Below are 20,878 nucleotides of genomic sequence, written 5' to 3' on the forward strand. Positions count from 1 at the left end.
AACCGTGATGAATTTTAGCCCAGTTCGTTTGGTTCGTATTTTGGTTCGTCACTGCAGATAGCCTGGCACTGATCAATCAGTTTCCTAGGCAATGGGGAGATGGGCTCTCTGCAGACCTTCTGCTGACCTAGAAGTGACATTTTCACAAACTGAACTAACCCGTTCACGAACTGGGGCAAGTTCGTGAAAGTTCGTAGTTTGTAAAATGCGACAAACCATGAACCACACGGTTTGGAATTTCCCTGGTTTGTGCCCATCTTTAGTCTCGAACAGCAGTATATGTGCAGCTATGTTATTATTATTAATTAAGACACGCTTAGAAGATTAAACAATCAGTATGTATAGACCAATCATTTAGAGCACCATATTAGCGATTTGTAGAGTTTTCAAGGTCAAAGGCCCATGTAGATTACTTTCTCTAACATGTGTTCCATTTGGGTTTGGACCACCTGTATTAAAAACTGTTGTGAGACAAAACATTTTCTATTCCTAATTTGGAACAGATTTTTATTTTAAATTCAGAAAACATCCCCAACATGATTAGTTATTTCTCACTTTCTGCTGTGGTTACTTGATTGTATAGTATATTTAGGGTTGTCAGTCCCCCACTGGGGGTGGGGGATCCCCTACTCCCACCCTCCACTCGTGTTCCTGCTTACTTGGCTGGTGGGGGAGGCACTGGGAGGACAGGGGGACCTGGCAACCATAAGTATATTCATGGTATTGCTTAGGAGCACAGATTACATCTATGAATCTGTCCACCTACATGAATTCTTCACAGCAAGAATATCTGGAAAGGATCATTAGAAGAAATAAGCAAGGAACACAGAACCACAAATCAGAGATTTTGTATATTTAACAATTTTGTGCAGAAGAATTTTTTTTTACAGATGTGGTTTGTGGAAAGCTGCGCCTATTTGTTGTTCATATTCTGTATAATTATTAAAGGTATAGGGCACCTGTTGGTTCTCACATCTGGTCATCCAACACATATTTTAAAACTTGGTGTCAAATGAACTACTTCTGAGAAATGTCAGGGGGAAAAAACAGCATTCCATCTTGCTCTAGACTTCCTATAGGTTCCTATAAAGAAAAGCTCTCCTAGGTATAATTTTTAAATGCCTTAGATGTTCTTTCAAGATTGTTCTTTTTGATAGTCTTCATTTGCCCCATCCCCATCTAATTTTTCTGTAGAGTTTCTTTTTTTCTCTGCTGTCTCAAATACCCTCTTTATGCTTTCCTTAATAAATAATGTGTCTTCTAAGAAATGGTTATTTCACGGCTAGAAACTCACAGCTTCTTGACTTTGGCAACCAACATTGTCAAAATTAGAATAAATTGTTAGAAAATTTCTAATCAATGTTTTTTTTATCAAAAGCATCTAATGAGAATAATTGGAAAATGGCATCTTTGGAGGGTGGCTTTTATGGCATCACATCCCTGTTGAGTTCCTTCCTCTCCACAAACTCCCCTCCTTAGGCTCCAAAACTCCAGGAATTTCCCAACTGGAGCTGGCAACCCTTGTCTCAGCCAGTGGCTTACTAGACAACTTCTAACAGTAATAAAAGATAACTTCCCTAGGAATGATTTGATAAGTTGGCAGATGGTATGGAAATTATAATGTGATTTGGTATCTCAGGGCCAAGCTACACATGACAAATGACACTTGAACAGCAAGTGTATTTCACCCTGTTCACTTGCCCTCCACTCAATCCACTTGCCGTTCAAGTGTCATTCGTCATGTGTAGCTTGGCCCTCAGGCTGCTACAGTTGCCTGATTGCCCACCATGGCAGGGGATCCCCCACCTCCAGCCTCTGCCCCTTGCAGTGCTCATCTGGCTCATGGGGGTAGGGTTGTCAGGTCCTCTTACCCTCCTGGCAGGAGGAGGGGCCTGGCACTCACCTTCGCACTATCCCAGGAAGTGACATAGTCATGCAGGAGTGGGGGACTACTGAAAAAAGCAGGAGTGCTCTTAAGATGGCATGATGATGTCACTCCCAGGAAGTAACATCATCATGCCACCCTGGTAGTGCACCTGGAAGACCTGTTCCCCCCCCACCCTCCCGCCAGCTAGTTGAGTGGTAGTGGGGGGGGGGTGGAAGGTGGAAGCAGGTGATCCTGCTCCCACTGGGAGAGCTGGGATCCTTATTGGGGGGGGGGGGAAGAACAGTGAGCAGAGGCATGCCGGAACATGCTGCACCCAGGGTTTGCAGGTATGATAATGTCCCTTCTGATTTAAACCAGAAGCTACAGTGTCTCCAGGAAGCTAATTCTTTACGGATAGGATGAAAATATAGCAAAAAAGCTACATTTCGGGCCTGCTGAAACTCCATAGCTCCTGGTTTAAACCAGAAGTGATGTCATTGAGCCTGCATGCAGTATGCTCCAGCCTACCTCTTCACACCAAGAGAGGAGGATCTGCACCCCTGTACCACCTCCACCACCACCAACACAGCCACCACCACCTGCTTTTCAGGTGGGGAGCCTGGCAACCCTATAGACTGCACATAGGAGAACATTCCTCATTTTATTTTGGACCATCTGCATGATGTTACATCCAATGTAGGCACAATGTGTATGGCTTCTATATTTTTCCCTGGACAGCCAGATTAAAACAAAAACCTTGTTTAATCTATTTTTTGAGGGAATCTTGAGCTAGTGGCAAATAGATTATCCACATGGCCACTAGAGGGAGGAACAGAGCTGAGCTCCAGGTTCAAGATGATATAACTCAAGTCTATTCCCTTTTAACCCTTTAATAGTGTTCTTTCATAGTTCGCCTTTGCATCAAACTCAGCTGCAAAGAGGAAAAGGGGAGGAGTGGGTTTGCCAGGCTACAAGGGGCATGCAGCAACTGTCATCAGGCAGGAATGATGGCACCAGTGCTACGGGGGGAGAAGGGGGATGAATGGGCCAGTGACAATGAATGTACCAAGGTGGCCACCATCCAATCCCACTTCCCCACTGCTTGCTGCTGCTATGCCCCTGTGTAGAATCAACCCATGCAGCAAGATAATCTATGAATTTATAACACAAAATAATGCACTCACACTTTTTCCTGCCAAGCGTTAAGTAAAAGGAACTTAATTTAGGAAACTTACATGGACATTTCTATTGAAATCAGTTTGCTTTGTTTCCAAGAAAATGCATTCCATAACAAAGTAAGTACTTAGAATCCTGCTGACAGCTAAACAGAGGCTACAGTTACACCTTGAGCAGCCTTTGTGCATGTGGCAAGCCATGCCACAGCTTCTCTTGGTCAAACCAATAGGAGGGATATATGACTATGACCTTTTAAGTCTGTTTTTGTCATCATGAACCTTTTCACTTGACTGAGTTTTAGTTCTTGTGTATCCAACTTGGTGTTTCCTTTGCACCTTTTGAAATGCTATTTACATGCTATATGCCATTTATACACAAAAATAATGTGAAAATGTGTACATATACAGCACAAACAAACTGATGAACAGGGCCATTTTTGCATGTCTTTAAAATAGCATGATGCTCATGAAAGGCTGCTGGCTTCGTCACGTTTTTTGACGCCATTCGTTTATAAATTGGGGGCACGAAAGCGCCATAATCATGGATGGCATCAAAAATCATGCGAGGAAGCTGGCAGTCTTCTGTATCGTGCTATTTTAAAGACGTGTGTAAACAGTCCAGGACAAAAATAAAGAGGAACAGGTTCAATTTGCACAATGGAGAAGAACACTTAGTTTAAAGAAAAATGATGGCATTGTAAAATTCAAAACCATTCCTTGGATGAACTCTATTTACAGAGGTTTAGTGGCCACCACAGCCACTGTTTTTCCCATGCAACTTTTTCTCCCAGTCAGGATTCCAAACCCAAATTGCTTGTGATGGATGCACAAATCTAGAATCCTAGGTGGAAGAAATGCCATGCATGTTGGTGGGTGGCCCATTAAGCAAAACTGAATTGCTGAACTACAATCAATTAGTTGTTTCTTAGTGCCAAACTACGGATAGAGACAAGGAGAACTTCCCCCCTGACCCTCTATTGGAGATGGAGCATGAAACTTCACCGATGGTCAATGAATCTAATGCACTGCCCTGTCCGAAAGAAGTACACTTTGTAAATGATGTTGATTCTTCTTCTTCAATGTTACATAAGCCACTATCCAATGGCTGTACTTTTACTGATCCTGGGAGGACATTGGACATTATTGAGGAGGTGGATTGACTGTCACCTTTCCTTCTCTCCTCGAATGTTGCCGGATGGTGCTCTAAAATATTAGACCAAGACTTCATTTCTTTTATTTCACAATTTAAGATCATTTTCTTACAAGAAACTTGTATGCCAGTCCTGTTTGATCTTTGCAACTACCTTGCTTTTCACTCGTTTGCCTCGGTTGGCCCCAATGGGGGAAGACCCTTGGGAGGACTGAGTACTTTAGTGTCTAAATCCTTAAATGGATCCCCAAGGAAATTGGAATGTGATAAGAATTGGATTTTGGCCATCAGTTTATCCCTCCCTAACTATAAGATAATTTGTATTAATGTGTATATTCTTCCTCTTTTGAAACAGTCTGATATTAAAAATGTTTTGGAAGAGTTGAAAGGTTATGTCTGCCACGTATTAGATAAGTTCCCCTTGGCTCCCATAATTATTGGCAGTGACTTTAATGCAAGATTAGGACTCTCTGATGAACAGTTGATTGATGAGTGCAATATAGGCGGCCTTAATTTTGATGATGAACTCTGGCCACTCTTTAGGCATCTCTCTTTAGTTCCAACTGTCAATTTTGCTGGTGCTTGCCTCTTTCAAATGGCTTTTAGGCTAAACCTAGTTATTCTAAATGGTCTACTGTTACCAGAACTGCTCTTTTAATGGGGGAATTAGCTTGCAGTCTGGATTTGAATTAGTGCGGATCTTAACCAGCTATACCAGCTATACGAGTAATCTTTCAGATTACTCATGCAATAAAGAGGCGAGACTAATAAAGATGAAACGTGTTTTACTAATAGTGTTGTGCATGCCTAAAATAACACACACAAACAAGGTACATACAAAGAACTAGGAAATAAAGAGTTGGAAAGAATAGAGCCGGTTGCATTAGCAGGAGAGCCCACTTGAGATCGATGGAACTGGGTATACTCACCTGGTCACGGCATGGAAGAAAGATGTAGCAGCGAAGCATGGAGGTATCTAAATGCCTGCACTAGACCCGTAGAGAGAGAAGCAGCAGAGGTTCAGGATAGGAATGGCACACACACCTCATGGCCAGGGAGGCCGGCTTAAATACCCCAAAACATACCCTGGGGCAGGTGCCTTTCCCTGTGGTTCTCAAAAGGGGAACAAAGGCTTGATGGCTCTACAACTACCCTAAATGGGCCTCTTTAGTGTCTGATTGTAAGATTGTGACACCTCGGGAAGAGGAGACAAAGGAGGGGAAGGGAGTGCCGGGCAGGTTGATTGGATTGGCCAGGAAGCTGGCGTTGTCTTGACGGCATCAGTTCTGGAATGCAGTGGCTGCATTGAGATGCGTCCATTAGCTGTTCTGGACAGTCGGCACTTAGCTTCCATTCCGGGGAGGCTTCCGAGATATGCAGAGCGGGGCAAGGTCGGCCGCTGCGGACATGACCGGCTCGCTTTTACGAAATGGCAGCCGAGGTAACCTGTTCAGGCTGGCTCTTTACTGCTTTGGAACATGGCTTCTTCCTTGGAACAGCTTGGGCTTGCTAGCAGACTGCCCAGTGGCGAGGGCAGACTCAGTGACCGGCCCACAAAGGGCTCTCTGCGGGGACCAGGGGGTGCCTGGCCAGGCTCATGAAGACTCCCTCCAGCTGGCACTGTGCTGCTGGCAGCGTGGCTCTAGATAGGTGCCCAAGGAGGCAAGAGACTGACATGGATGGCACAGTCCATTGCAGCAAGGAGAACAGGAAATAGGCACAGGCAATGCTGCCCTAAAACAGAGTCTTTAGTAGATCTTTCAACGGCAACACAGGAAACTGACATAGTTCATGGCAGGCCTCATAACAGGAGGAGGAGGGGGTCCTTGGCAACACTACTACCAGGTGATTATCCTGGCCAATTTACTTTTTGTTCAGGTCTAAAGCACTCGACTATTGATTATATTCTTATTTCTCAAGATCTTTATGATGATCATATTGATTTCTCGATTGATGCAAGAACAGAAAGTGACCATTTACTGTTAGTCCTTAAAAGTCATGGCCCATTAGGTCCCTCCAGGGTCTATCCTTGCCCCAAAGTACCTGAGCCTGAACCCCCTAAACATACAGGGAGGACCAGGATTACATGGTCCTCTCATATTAAAGAGAATTTCTCCCTTTGGACTCAGTCAGCTGATAGTCAGTTCCTTTCGCATGTCTTAACAGCTAATACTGACGGGGAGATCTCTCCAATTGACTGTCATCATCTATTAACTACCAAACTCCAGCCTTTGCTATCGAGACTTGGAGGCCCTAAATATGATAGGACCCATGGCAATAAAAAATGGTTTGACCATGAGTGTACCCAAGCAAAACTGATGCTTAGAGAGTGTTTCAGGACATTTCAACAAAGCCCAAATTTAACTACTAAACTTAATTTGCAATTTAATAAAGAAGAAATATAAGGAGCTCTTAAAAGCCAAAAAAAAAAAGAAAAAAAAGAGCTGCTGACTCCCTTTTATGGCAATCTCTTATTAAGGCTACTAGAGAAAAAGATAATGTTAGTTTCTGGAAGATTACCTCCAATCTGCAAACCAAGAACTCTAATGCCTCTAACCCCATTTCTGCAGAGGTATGGGAAAAGCACTACAATACTTTATGTAGGGATCAGCACTGTTGCACCTCCTGTTATTCTTCTAGATAACACAACACAATGCCCCCCAGTCTCTGAATCGGAAATCACTTTGTTAATTTCACAACTGAAATCCAGAAAAGCTCCTGGAGGTGACTTTACAGTTGCTGAGCTCCTGAAATCGCACCTAAATTGGTGGACCCCAATTCTAGCAAATTTGTTCTCCTATATAGATACCTCAACTCAAATCCCCAAAGATTGGGGCCTGGCTGTAATCGTTCCCCTATTCAAAAAGGGTAGCCCCATGGATCCATCGAATTATAGGCCAATTAGTCTTCTGAACGTGATCTGTAAATTATACACCAAACATCTATGTCAAAAATTGTGGGATTGGCTAGACCAAAATAACCTACTTGAAATTGAACAGGCCAGCTTCATACCTGGTTGCACTACTCTTGATCACTGCCTGGTCCTAGACTATTTTATTTTCAAATATGTGAAACATCAGAAGAATAAATTGTACGCAGTCTTTGTGGACCTTAAGGCGGCCTTTGATTCGGTATCTATGGGGAGGCTTTGGGCTAAATTGGCTGACATGGGTATTGATAGAAGGCTGTTACTGCTGTTAATTAATTTACATAAAAACAATAGCCTTCAGATAAGAATCACACAAGAAGGCAACTTATTAAAAAGAACTGCACTTCAAAAAGGAGTCAGGCAAGGTTGCCTTTTGGTCCCTTTTTTATTCAACATCTATGTCAACCACTTAATTACATGTCTTCATACAGTTGATACTCATGCCTCAGCTCTTTCAAACAGCAGAAAGGTCTCAGTCTTAATGTACGCTGATGACACTGTTCTTTTATCCCAAACAAGGGTTGGTCTTAAGCAAGCTCTAGTAAAATTTAGCGAGCAATGTGACATCGAACTACTAACTATCAATTTTGCTAAAACTGAAATTGTCCATTTCAGTAATTCATTTAGGAAGTACAATTGGAATATCAAAGGAAATGCCATTGAACAAGTCAAGAACTTCCAATATTTAATTTAATTTAATTAATTAGATTTATATTCCGCCCTCCCCATACCAGCAGGCTCAGGGTCAATCACAATTAGGTATTACAATTTAGGTATCACCTTCTCTTATAATTCCAAATTTTCAACACATATGTCTTTATCAGCTATTTTGGCTGAGAGAAATGCAAATGCTATCCTTAGATTGTTTAGAAGGAAGGATGCTGGTTTCCTCCCTATTGCTTTAAAAATATATCAAGCAAAATCATTGGCCCAACTTTTATAAGGCTCACAGATTGCTCCCTTTGTCAACTTAAAGACCCTCAAAATCATTCAGTCTAAATTTCTTAGATCCCTATCTGGTGTACCTAAATGCACTTCCAATGTAATACTCAGGCAAGAGGCTGATCTACCCAGAGTAGAAACAAAAGTCTGGGAACAAGCAATATCACTTTGGCTAAAAATTCACTACAAGCTAAAGGGCCTAATACCTTTCCTTCTGGCCTCGGACCCCTATCCTATTTGGTCTACACAAATTCTTAATAAGACTAAACAGATTGGTTTAGTCCCAGAAGATCTCTTTTATGGAAGCCTACTAATGGCAAGAACTTCCATTACACAGAGACTTCTTGATATTGAACTACAAAATGAAGAAGCTCTGCTGCCCAAGAACTTCAAATGTTTAAAATCCATCCCCAATTTTACTGCTGCTTCTTACCTTTCCAACATCACTCATGAGCTTTACAGATGGGCATTCTCCAGAGTCCAATTTGAGGCACTCCCTTCCGCCATATTGCAGGGTAAATTTGCTCGAGTGCCAATGCATGAACACCTATGCCCATGCATGACCAACATGGTGGAATCAGTCACTCATGTCCTCTTATTCTGTGAACTATATCAGGACGAACGGGCTTGCCTTATATTGCCTCTCTTTTCTAAATTCAATCCCTTGCAGTCCTATCTCGAATTCAGACCAGAAATTTTGTGTAATTTCCTTTTAGAAGACATTCAGAGTTCAGTGACCTATGCCGTGGCCACATTTTGTTCTTTAGCCATTAGGAAACGCAGACTCCTTTTAGCTGAAAATGTGGTATAATTGCCTTTGCAATTTTTAAAATATTTTTTATCTTCATTGTTTTTATTTCATTAATTTTCCTCTCGTTAATGTTCTGATCTTATTGCTATGCGCTGATGTGATAACTTATCTTTTAACTCAAATTTGTTTTGTTTTACTGGCTTTTGCTGCAATAATAATGACTGACTGAGTGCCAAACTAGATGTTATGAGTGACATGATGTCAGATAGGCTGTCAGGCTGTCAGCATATCTGCCATGTTTTACAGTATTGTGCTGCAGAACCTCTGAGTAGATGCAAAGTGAAACCTGTATTCTGTCTGCTTTGTTGCTAACTGCTTATCTCTCAGGCAAGGTATTTTGGAGATGAGTTCCTGTTGAAGCCTGGAAAAATGACCTTGGACTAAAAATGCAGAGACTGAGTAGAACTCTTTTTTCTCCCCCTCCCTTCTTCCCATGCAGTGCACGCCAAAACTTTCAACGGCCTCTCCTTCCCATTGAGAGGGGTCAGGCAGAGACAGTACCCTATAGCTGACCCTGCTTTACTACCTTTAGGCATTCCAGCCAATTCTCCTGTCATAGTATCTTGATAGTGGTATCTTTCTTTAATAAAAACATCTTTAACTCATACACCTGAGTGATGCAGTGAAGTGTTTGGGAAGTACCTGGCAAGACCTGACACATGAGTTAAGACTCTGGAGCCCAGCAAAACTTGCTGTCCTATGTAAAAACTCATATACAGTGGGTTTAATCACCTATAAATGTTCTGTTGTGCTCTGGAATACTCTGAGTGGGGGAGGGGCTTCTAGCTTCCCTCCAGCAACATTTTCACTAGCAGAAATGGCCATGGGGGGAGACTGTTCGCCCCTTTTTCTGGTTCCATGGGTGAAAATGGCACAGTAGGGAAGTTGGACACCCCTGCTCCCCTCCTCTCAGCACTGTGGAGCCCATTGGAGTGCTTTATCAGTCATTTCATGTGATGGCAAGTTGGGTTGGGCATCCGTGTCCCAACTCATGTCCCTCATAATGTATAGTTTGACTCTCAAATGACATTCCAAAATGACTTTTTTTCTTTAAATAGGAACTATAATATTATAAGTTTCATAGTCATATCACTAATTTGTATTGGGGTATTGCTGCTTGCTGGTTCTCTTAGGGAAATTACAAAGCAATTTGTGTTTGAATAGGGATAGCAAATGTGAATTGAGCTCACAGAGTCAATCACTTTCAAACCTCTCCTTCAAACCTAATTTCATGGTCAGTCTCCATAACAACATTGCTTATTTCTGCCAGCCAGGAGTCATATGATAAAGTATAATATATTTAATCTGATTTCATGGAGTCAAATACAAAGCAATGTACCTTTGGCATGATTTGGCGACTCACTAGCTTAAAGATTTTGATGTATAGGGCTTTGTGGGTTATTCATATTTTTTTGTAGTCCATTCCGGATTTACTGAGTCACAAGCAGCGAAGGCTACAGTAACTATGACAATTCACAATTATAAAGGAATTTAACTAATTTGAAAATAATTTGCAAGTAAAAACCCATTATGAGTGGGTTGTTCTTTGGAGATGCACAGTTGTCCTAGTATCAATGTCAATATCTCACAAAACATTACTTAAATTTGAGTAATTTCCAGTTTGAGCTAAATAAGCTACCCAAGTAAGTTACATTTACTGTACAAACAGCTAAAATACTATGTGATTTCTAGAACAATAGAGCCATGTGGAACAGTGTGGTAAGCTGCAGTACTGCAGCCCGAGTTCTGCTCATGACCTGAGTTCGATCTTGGCAGAAGTCGGGTTCAAATAGCCAGCTCAAGGTTGACTCAGCCTTCCATCCTTCCGAGGTTGGTAAAATGAGTACCCAGTTTCCTGAAGGTAAAGTGTAGATGACTGGGGAAGGCAATGGCAAACCACCCTGTAAAAAGTCTGCCAAGAAAACATCATGATGTGATGTCCCCCCGTGGATTAGTAATGACTCAGTGCTTGCACAGGGGACTACCTTTTACTTAGAACAATTTTCATTTCTGATAACACAGATTTTAAAAAGAAAAGAAAGCTAAGCCAATAAGGCTAAAGCAGGACTAAACAGGCTGGATATTATGTAGTCAATATATACCTTGTTCCAGTGCCTCATATGCACATAAAATGCACCTTCACATTCACATTTTCTTCCTAATCAAAACACCACACCAAACTAGGACATGAGACTACTACCATATGTGATTCTAAAGGGACACTTAACAGTGAGTTTATAAAATCAGTCTATGTTATGAATGCAGTTGATTGCCTGATACGGGTGCAACCATCTGTATGTACTGTTTTTAAATGTGTCTCCTTTCTGGTTGATATCATGTGGGCGGATCCCCAGCTTTTGGACTGCTGTTCTAATGTATTGAAATGTCTATATTGTATCACTAGGTGCCACCATGGTGCAGCACTAATGAAACAATTCAAGTATTAGCTTTCATAAAAGAAACAGTTCCTTTGGACATACAAAACAGTTGCTCCTTTTCTGTAGTAGGGTCTATGGGGAAAGACATAGACAATCAACCATGGGGAAGATGAAGCAACCAAGACATAAAACTGCACCCATGAATTTCAAAGGGATCAAAGCTCAACATGGAGCTCAAGTAATGATAATAATGATGATGATCATTCAGTTTAAATACCACCCTTCAGAACAACTTAACCCCCACTCAGAGTGGTTTACAAAGTGTGTTGTTATTATCCTCACGACAATCACCCTGTGAGGTGGGTGGGACTGAGAGAGCTCCAGGAAGCTGTGACAGATCCAAACTTCAAGCAGAGGAGTATGGGCTCAAACCTGGTTCTCAGCATTAGAGTCCTGCTGCTCTTAACCATTACACCAACTAAGTAGTGGTATAGTGATTAAGAGCAGCAACTAAGCAACTATGCAATCTCATTCTAGCTTTCTTGCTCATTATATGAAATCAAGGACATGGACCAGAATCAATAGAATTAGTCCCCTCAAGGTGAATACAGGCATTCATCTGATTCATTATTACAGGAGGTATACAACTACAAGACTGTGTAAGACTACACAGAATTTTACTAGAACTCAGTAAAAATCAACAGCATTCAACTAATACCACTCAAAAAACTAAAGTGTCTAGAAGCATGATACCCAGTCACTCCAAAATCAGCAAAGAATGATCATAAACTGAGTAAAGGAGAACACTCTTCTTAATATTTAACAAAGATAAGCATTTTTCAGAATATTAATGACAGGTCAGTGTTTATATTCAGATGTTACTCTTTTTAATTCCTAGGTTTCAACTGCATACCCCATTTCAACCAGGTATCCCAAACACTGCATTCTTTGGGATAAAATGGAATTTTCCTCCCACTCCTAAGATTTTTAGAATTTTTACTTCTCCATCCTGTTAGGGACTTTGAAAAAAAAACAATTTTGGAAAATTTCCAAATTAGATGAGACATTATAGTTACTGCGAAATTTGCTGCTCCTCCTTAATGTTTTGAGAGACTTCATCTTGTCTCTCACTAATAGCCTTTTCAAAAGGCAAAACAGATTTGGTCAGATCAAGCCAACCCTTCTTACTTTATTACCCTATTTATTATGCAAACCAACCTCACATATAGCTTCATTCCATAATCCTTTTTTGTGATCAAAGAGAACCTCCTCATTTTTCCACCAGCAGAAAAGCCTGTTGAATCCAACCAAATAACTATAAATGTGTGTTTCTTTCTAGTGAATAAATTAATCCTACTCAGTTTTGAAGCTGAAAGGAGGAAATTGTAAGCTATGGCAGCATTACAATTCATATCACTAAAGTCACCCATGTTCCACTCTAAACTCTTTTACAAAATCTCATTATTATTTCTTCCAAACATGCTCTGCAAAAACCAGAAGTGATACAGAAGCAGTCTTCTTCAACACAAGATACCAAGGCAATAGGAAGGTAAGGGCAGAAAATTATTAAAGAATTCAATGTCTTCCTTACAGCCTCAATTTGTTTGTCTGGAAGTCTGAGGAAGAACTACATTCTGAAAATGCCCAATCACAGCAAACAATGGATAGAGGATAAGTCAGAAGGACAACAGCCTTTATCACATAGAGCCAAGCTACAAGTGATGCCTGACACAGGTTGGACACTTGTCAGCTTCCCTCAAGTTTTGATGGGAAATGTAGGCATCCTGGTCTTGCAGCTGTAATGGAGAGCCAAGCTGTAAAACCAGGACGCCTACATTTCCCATCAAAACTTGAGGGAAGCTGACAAGTGTCCAACCTGTATAAGGCATCACTTGTAGCTTGGCTCATAGTTTCCAAAAGATGGGGTAGTCACATGACTTGAGATGCTGGGAATTCTAGAACCAACCTTTGAACTTTGACCATTAGGGTTCAGGGACTTGGAAATCCACATGCTTAAATATTGTTTTCTGTTCATTGTCTTCAGAGCTCCTGAGACAAATCAAATCTGAACAAGAGTCTATTAGTCCCTTCATCAGATATGAAGATCTGTATCTGACAAAGGCAAATTTGACTCTTGAAAGCTTATACCCTGAAAATTCTGTTGGTCTTTAAGGTGCTACTCAACCTGAACATGGATTCTAAACACAGTTTACCTGTAACTTTCCCGAATGGTATTTTAATAAAAAACACTTACAAATGGCTGTAATCTTGCAGTAGGAGATGTTTCATTCCCCTCAGCCCATTTTTCCCACTCAAAATATCTTTCAGGCAACTTTTCCCCACACATGAACAAAGATATGGATACATGTGTCTTTTATCCCATGGAAAGAAAGTCTCTGGCACTGATATTGGGTGGCAAAATGGCTTGAAGGAGCCTTCCTCAGGCCAGTGCTCCACTCATAATTACAGCCTCTTCCTGCTGCTTTTCATTAAAAAAACAAAAAAGGCAAATTACACAAAACTTCATATAATATTTAATTTTGCCCTTACCAATGAGATGCAAGAGATGGTTACATTTCTATGGTATCAAAAGTTTCTAGAAGTGTCTTCTTTTCAGTGCAAATTCAGTAAGATGGCTGAATTATTTTCTAGCTCTGGCATAAGAAGTTGTTCATTGTACCTGGACGCTGTTTTTATGGTCTGTGGTGAGCTAAAGCTAGTGAAGGAGCAGAGCTTCTATGTTGTCATGAGGAAATGATTATGAAAGATCAGAGTGACTTTTGATTGTTGTCATAATTTGGGGTGGAACAGTATTAATACATAGTTTTCAGTAACAGAAAAGAGGATTAGGCATCCCCATAGTAGAAAAGTGAAGAAATCTGTCAATTCAGGGACATGAAAAAGGTAGAAATGAATGTCTACATCTTCTCATTATAGTTCAATAAAAGCAGATGATGAGGAACAAGACAACAATTCCATGGCTACTTTAGTCCTGTTCCAACCCCAATAGAATTTAAAAAAAATATATTATTATCCATTTTAATAGCATTATCAGACCGTTCTGGATGAATTGGTGAATGTTTTCTTCCACTCTAAGCCTAATTTTTTTATGTCACATTACTATAGATTGTTTTCTCTTGGAATTTTTTTTAAAAAAAATAAAAAACTGGAACAGGTTTTTGGAGCATCCACACAAATTTGTCCCCTAATATTCCACTTCGTGTGTTTTATTCTGCTTTGCCACATGTTTTATAAAACCTATTCTGACACAATCTTTTTTGGAAAGACTGTAGTTAAAGCACATTTGTACACTGTGTAGACAGGGAGGTTTTTTCAAAGTCCTGTCCACATTAGTGCCATTTTCCTTACCTCAGGCCACCATGGTTACTTACCCTGCTTGCATCATCAGAGAGCTTTTTCAGGCTTTTGCCTGAAAAATTGCTACTGCACTATAGTGCTATAACATAATAGTGAATGATTGCCATGGTCTAGTAGTTTGTGTGGGGTTTTTTTTTTTGAATTTCCAATTTGCATGTAAAAAATGTTAGTACTTTTGGTGCAGGGATATAAAAGGAACCTGAAAGGATTTGATTACTTTCTCCCCCCCACCCCCGGTTTTTTTTTTTAAAGAAGCTCAGAATTCATAAGAACTAATATATTGTGGCAATAGATTGTTATAATGCTAGAGTGCAATAGCAATGGCCAATTTGTTTTAAGCCTGAAAAAAGCCCTCCAGTGGCCAGTGGGAGGAAAATGCATGGAAAATGGCAGCTGACAGAAGGATATGAAGAACTGATGTGGGTATTTTGTTGCCTCTGCATTTGCAGTGGCAGTTACAGGGAAATGGAGAATCCTCACCATATGGATGCAGCCACAGACTATTGAAACCCTCCTCTCATGTCCTGGGACCAAATAACCAAGCACTTTTTTGTTGGAGGGCAAGTTTACAGAAACACTAAATCCAGAGTCTGTTGAGGTGAAAATGCTAAAGCAGATTATATCTACTGGGGGAAAAAAATCTACCGTGCTGTGACCTAAAAAGGATACCACACTAAAACAGAAAGTTGGGTACGTCTCCAAAGTAAACAGGCTGTAAAGGAAAAGGATGCACAGCCCCTCACAGAGAAAAAGAGATCTCAGGAGCAAAAAGAGTGGCAGCTAAGTTCAACACACAGATGCAAGGACAACAGAATCCTTTAATGCAAAATAAAGTATCTTCTTCTCAGAAAAGGTAATACATATCCTGGTATTTTCCAAGATAGAAACTATGCAAATTTTCACAGATTCGATAGCCTCAGAGCGGAACTACAAGTGACAAAAGGCACAGGTTGGACACTTGTCAGCTTTCCTCAAGTGTAGGCATCCTAGTCTTGCAGCTTGGCTCTCTGACTGCTGTCCAATGGACTTTTCAACTGTCACTTGTCCAACATTCCGCCAAGCTGCCTACATTTCCCATCAAAACTTGAGGGAAGCTGACAAGTGTCCAACCTGTGCCTTTTGTCACTTGTAGTTCCGCTCTAAATCACAAAATGAATCCCTATCATGACTTCATTGGTGCTATTGCAGGTCTTGTTACTTCAAAATACAAAGCAACAAACGTTGCTTTTTTAAAATCTTGAAATGTGACAATATCTGTTCATTACAACAAACAAATAGACAATGAGAATAGGTAAACATTATGAAGAATGGGTGGGCCCAGGGAACCTTCTATGCTAGTTATTCAGCAGAAGCTCTGTTGCCTGCCAATACCTTTTTCTTCTTGTCTCTTTTCTTAGTAGTCTTTGCTTCTTTTCTTGTTTAACAACAACGGCAAGCAAGGGTCTTGAATATGAATACATAAAGAATCTTGAATCCCTCTTATGTTAGGTGCTTCAGCAACAACCTACTGAAACAGGATTTCTCAAGGCATCACTCCAGTAGAATGTTACAATCAGAGCATGCAAATATACAGATGTGAAACTTTTGTGGGATATTCTTTGAAAAAGTACAAATAGGAAGGGATGTTAGAAGCCAAGCTATTTTCTATTGCTCCCAAATTAACCTAATTGGGTTCAGGGACAAGATGAATTACCCCTGTAATTACTATAAATGAATAGATATTACCATAAATGATTAGATACTCCTCTATTCCAAAAGTCTGTTGTCAGATACAGGAAAGGGAATATTATCTACATGCTACCAACAAACTTCCTTATTTTCAATATACTATCCACCTGTTACTTCGGATGCATTACCTGAATTCTCTCTTTCGCCCACTATCCCTATTCACACAGCGGCCTCAATGATTCCTGCCATTTCTTAATGTTGCTTGCTAAAAGTGAGAAAGGTTAGCTTAAAACTCAGTTGACAATCCAGACATCCAGATGACAAGTTGAACATACTTTGTTCAGCACCTATGCCATACCCTTGCTGAACGCGAACACAGAACCATAGGAAGTAACTGCCACAATAGGAAGGAACTGCAACAAAGGAATCCAAAGAAGGAACTGCAACAGAAACCACAGCTTCGATACTGGGAAAAACTCTCAAACCTCTAGCAGATCCTCTGGGCATTTCAAAGTGCTCTCTCTTGATTGCTTGGATAAGTAATCAGTTGGCTCATGTGATCTACAGGCATTCTTTGGAAAGTTAGTGTCTGGAACCTATGTGGGTCAAGCAACTGCACGAAAGAGAGGGCAAAATTGCCATCTTTACCTACCAGTGCAGCTCCACTGATGGAAGAGTCAGGATGGGAGGGGCCCTTTCCCTTCCCCACTGTAGCTACCCAATCTGCATGGCTATTAATCCATGGCTTCAAAAACTGCTGGTAGATGCAGAAAAGATCTACAACAGTCAGTGCCATCCACTAACAGATTGCAGGATTACTCACAGGGGGAAGTGCGACGACTCCTGTTCGGTCAAGTCTTAATTAAGAGTACTGTAATCAAGCTTTAAATAAATATTCTTCTGGAAGCATATGTGTTCAAGGAAAAAAAAACCCCTAACAGCTGTTGTTAAATGCATTTGTTACATGCCCAGACTGTTGTTACCTGGATTAGTCTGGAAAGCTTTAGAATGAAACTGTCGTAGGTCTTGCTAATTATATTTCAAACTGACATAGCTCAGCAGCACTAACAAGAATGAACTGCCATCAACTCCCTGCAAGTAAAGCATATTAAGAAGACCTTTCAGCACTTCAGATTCCCTTTATTGAAATATTTCTTTCTTCTGGATCACATTTTCCTCACAAATTACTTACAAGCATTTGTTTTCAAAACAGTCAGGGTGACACTACTGTACTGTAAAATGACACTGCAAATATGAGAGTCTTCCTGACTAAACTGTAATAAGGAATTTGTCCTAAAGCTGAGGTGCATTGAAATAAAAGCTGCAGCATTAAGGAAACACGTGAATGATGCTTGCTCAAGATAGAATAGCTCCAATACAAAGCTCCACAAGACCTCCAGTACACTTGCCCTCCAGCGGGATTCCCTAACAGAATGACTTTTCCCTTATCTGAAGTATGTACTGTGGGAATGCACACATGAAGCTCTCACACATAGTGAAGTGGATGCTTTCACATGTTAAGGAACTACAAGAAGCTCACCTAAATGTGTTGTGTGTGCAATAGAAAGAGACATAGATTGGACATAGGTAGAGACATGTTTTTCTATTTTCAGGAAGTCTGAGACTACAATATTCTTTCTACACATTGATAATAGTGATACACTCCATTAAACTCTCCTCCTACCCTGTTTGCTCCTCTGGGCATGCTGCAGTGTGCTTAGGCCATTAACTTTAAACCAAGACTCTCTCATTCCTTGCTGTGTGGCAATGCCATCCACTTTTCCACCACCCCCACTAGCACTGCATCAGCAGGGGTCTTCCCCAACCCTGGCACAAACTCCTCTATCAGCCCCTCAACTTCAGGAACTTCCAGGGAGGCTCAGGATGCCTTCTATGGTGGAAAAGCAGCAGCTAAAGCCCATGCCCAACCACAGGAAGAACCTCCCAGCCCTGCAGCTGACTGCAGCAGTGCAGGCAGCCCAGTCCCAACCAGGCCCACAGGAATGTCTTGGCAACCAGGGCAGGACAGGCATGAACTCTGGACTGCCAACGGAGCTACTGAGGAAGCTTCAGCAGGAGTAGAGACAAACCAGGCAGAGGGCTGAGCAAACACCTCATGCTAGGCTGAGATGGACTGAACCAGAGAACTGCAGAGGCTATCATACCTCGCACCTGCACAGGCTGGGAGAAGAGCTAATAAGGGAGTGTGGGTGGGGATTGAGAGGAAAGCCAAGGTGGTGGGAGGAGGAGTCCCTTAAAAGCAGGATCTTGTGAGGGCCAGGGGGGAAGGGGAAAAAGCAAAGGAAGAGAGTTGGAGAGTTGGTCCCATGGTAGGAACAAGGTCATATACCCTCCTTCCCTGCCCATCCGAGGCCTGAGGACACCTGCCTTTGGCATCTGACTGACCAGCTGATAGCCAGAAAGGGGCATTGGTGAGAGAAGAGCCTCACACTTGCCCTGGCATATTTATTAATCTCCAATATACCAGTGGCTCTGGGAGTTGTGAAAGAATAGGCCACTGGCTGTTCCAAGATGAGTTTGACAGAGAGTTTCAGTTTGAAGTATTATTCAGTCTAAAGTGAGAAACCAATTCAATGTATGGGGGAAATTGGATATTCAAGGACATTCTGTGAAGTAGAACCAGCAAATTCTTTGCCCAATAAGACATCATCATCAGAAATCAATATCAGAGGAGGGGAGTATATTATAGAAACAGGCTGCTTAAAATTGTATGTGCTGAAAAAGGATATTAGTAGAACAAATATTTGCAGTAAAATGGTTCTGTAGGATCATTATTGTAGATGAATTTTTTAACAGAAATAATAGATTTACAGTGCAGTATAGATCAGTCCTCTTAACATTGTTAAGTCTGAAGGATGATACTAAAATAGTGACTAATATCATGAAGTCTATTTTTTATTGCTTGACTGTGTGCATGGCTATTAAATATTGTATAACTCCCTAAAGAAATTTAAAATACAGCTAGTTCCACAAAATTAATTACAATTCAAAACTCTTCTACTAAATCAAACAGGATCAAAACAGTTGCCTTTCAGAGGCCTATATAGTAAAACAATGTTTAAACTATATTGACATTGGGATTATTTCTTCTACAGGTGCATCCAAGAAACTTTGTTTTATTTGTGGGATTTTCCTCTGCAAATAATCTTTGTAATAGTTAATAGAAATAAGGCAACTATCTGAAATCAGAATTATATTCCAATTACATAGCAGCATTCAGATGAACATGGTAATGCTTATACAATATTTGCATCTAACAAGATTAAAGGAGAAATCTGACTTAAAACATTCTCTAGAACACCTATTTTCACTTTTTGATGATAGCTTAGATTGTGGCTAAATAATATACTTACCATCCTCAGTGGGTACATAGATGTTCAGATACAGACAGTCTTCATTTTGATCCTGAACATATGTCACCACAGTATCCAAGTTAGCAGTAAACCAAACAGGCAGCATATCATTGAGCAGAGATCTCTCATCCAGGTACTGTGGGCAAACAGGAGCAAATTGTGTGGCATTCCGCACACCGGTCCAGGATGAGGGGGGTTCCGGGGGCTGGAATCGTCTCTCTCCAGTTGGAGGAGAAGCATAAGGAACTCCCAAGTATTGCTCCACAGGGCCAAGGATTTCATTGGGCAAGGGTGTTCTTACACCACGTATTTTGCCATAATTCGTGGTTACAACTGGGTATTGTGCTTGTCCATCAATAAGTGTAAACCGTATTGCTAGAGCAGTTATCCAGAGGAGGAAATTAGAATTCAACATGACACAAACTGGAGTAAAGATCAAAGGCAGCCATAAGAGTCCCATTGGCCTTGACATGATTCACATCAACATTAGCAGGCCTCTGTCTTCTACACCCAGACAGAAAATCAAAGTAGTCAAGAGAAGACAAAAAATGACAAAAGAAAAATGGGAAGGTGAGAGTAGCTGGCCAATCAAAATAGATTAAGAGGCAAAAAGTAATATTGCTCAGGCAAGAAAAACCCAAAAGTTGAGTGTAAGATATGTCTCAGTAGACTGACCATAGAAAGATCCCAGCGATACAAAAAGCAGGAGAGTTTTTGTGCCTAAAGCCCATCCCTTGGCTCTGTTCCTGGTTTAACAGAGATGTCACTATCCAAGAACTAAAGTTGGCAAGATCCTCAGCATTTACTTGGCTATATTGGCATAGTGATGTCCTCCAGTTAACTCCAGCATGATGGATCAACCTGCACACAGAAAAAAACAATTCAAATTAAGTTTTTTTGCTACCGACAATAATTGAAACTATGTTTTCATTGCATATTTTTTTCAACTACTTCACACTTCCATCAAATTCTGTGAGATTAGCATTGTACTGCAAGATATTATTTAAGGATTTAGAAATTCCCCAGTGCCTAGTAGCTTAGCTTAGTGGGATATGCTTCAGTGACACATCATTACACTGAAGTGGGTCTCTCCAATGGACCTTGCACATTGAAAGTAGGCACTGATGAAATATGATGTTCCACATTTCATTTCTTAGCAGTCATGCTAACTGCAGCACTTTCTAACATCTGTGGGCACATGAAAAA

General features: G+C 40.9%; 1 protein-coding gene across 2 annotated transcripts in view; it reads right to left on the bottom strand.

Moving 5' to 3' along the window:
* The window catches only part of NLGN4X (neuroligin 4 X-linked), a 256,836-nt gene extending 236,667 nt beyond the window's left edge, over nucleotides 1-20,169 (bottom strand). For both annotated transcript variants that reach the window (XM_054973700.1, XM_054973699.1), the window contains exon 1: nucleotides 19,673-20,169. In XM_054973700.1, coding sequence (XP_054829675.1) covers nucleotides 19,673-20,144 — 472 coding nt within the window. In that variant the 5' untranslated portion in view covers nucleotides 20,145-20,169. The remainder of the gene's footprint in view (nucleotides 1-19,672) is intronic.
* Nucleotides 20,170-20,878: the final 709 nt, after the last annotated feature.

The sequence above is a fragment of the Eublepharis macularius genome, chromosome 3, assembly GCF_028583425.1.
Source record: "Eublepharis macularius isolate TG4126 chromosome 3, MPM_Emac_v1.0, whole genome shotgun sequence".
NCBI classification, from domain to species: Eukaryota; Metazoa; Chordata; class Lepidosauria; order Squamata; family Eublepharidae; genus Eublepharis; species Eublepharis macularius.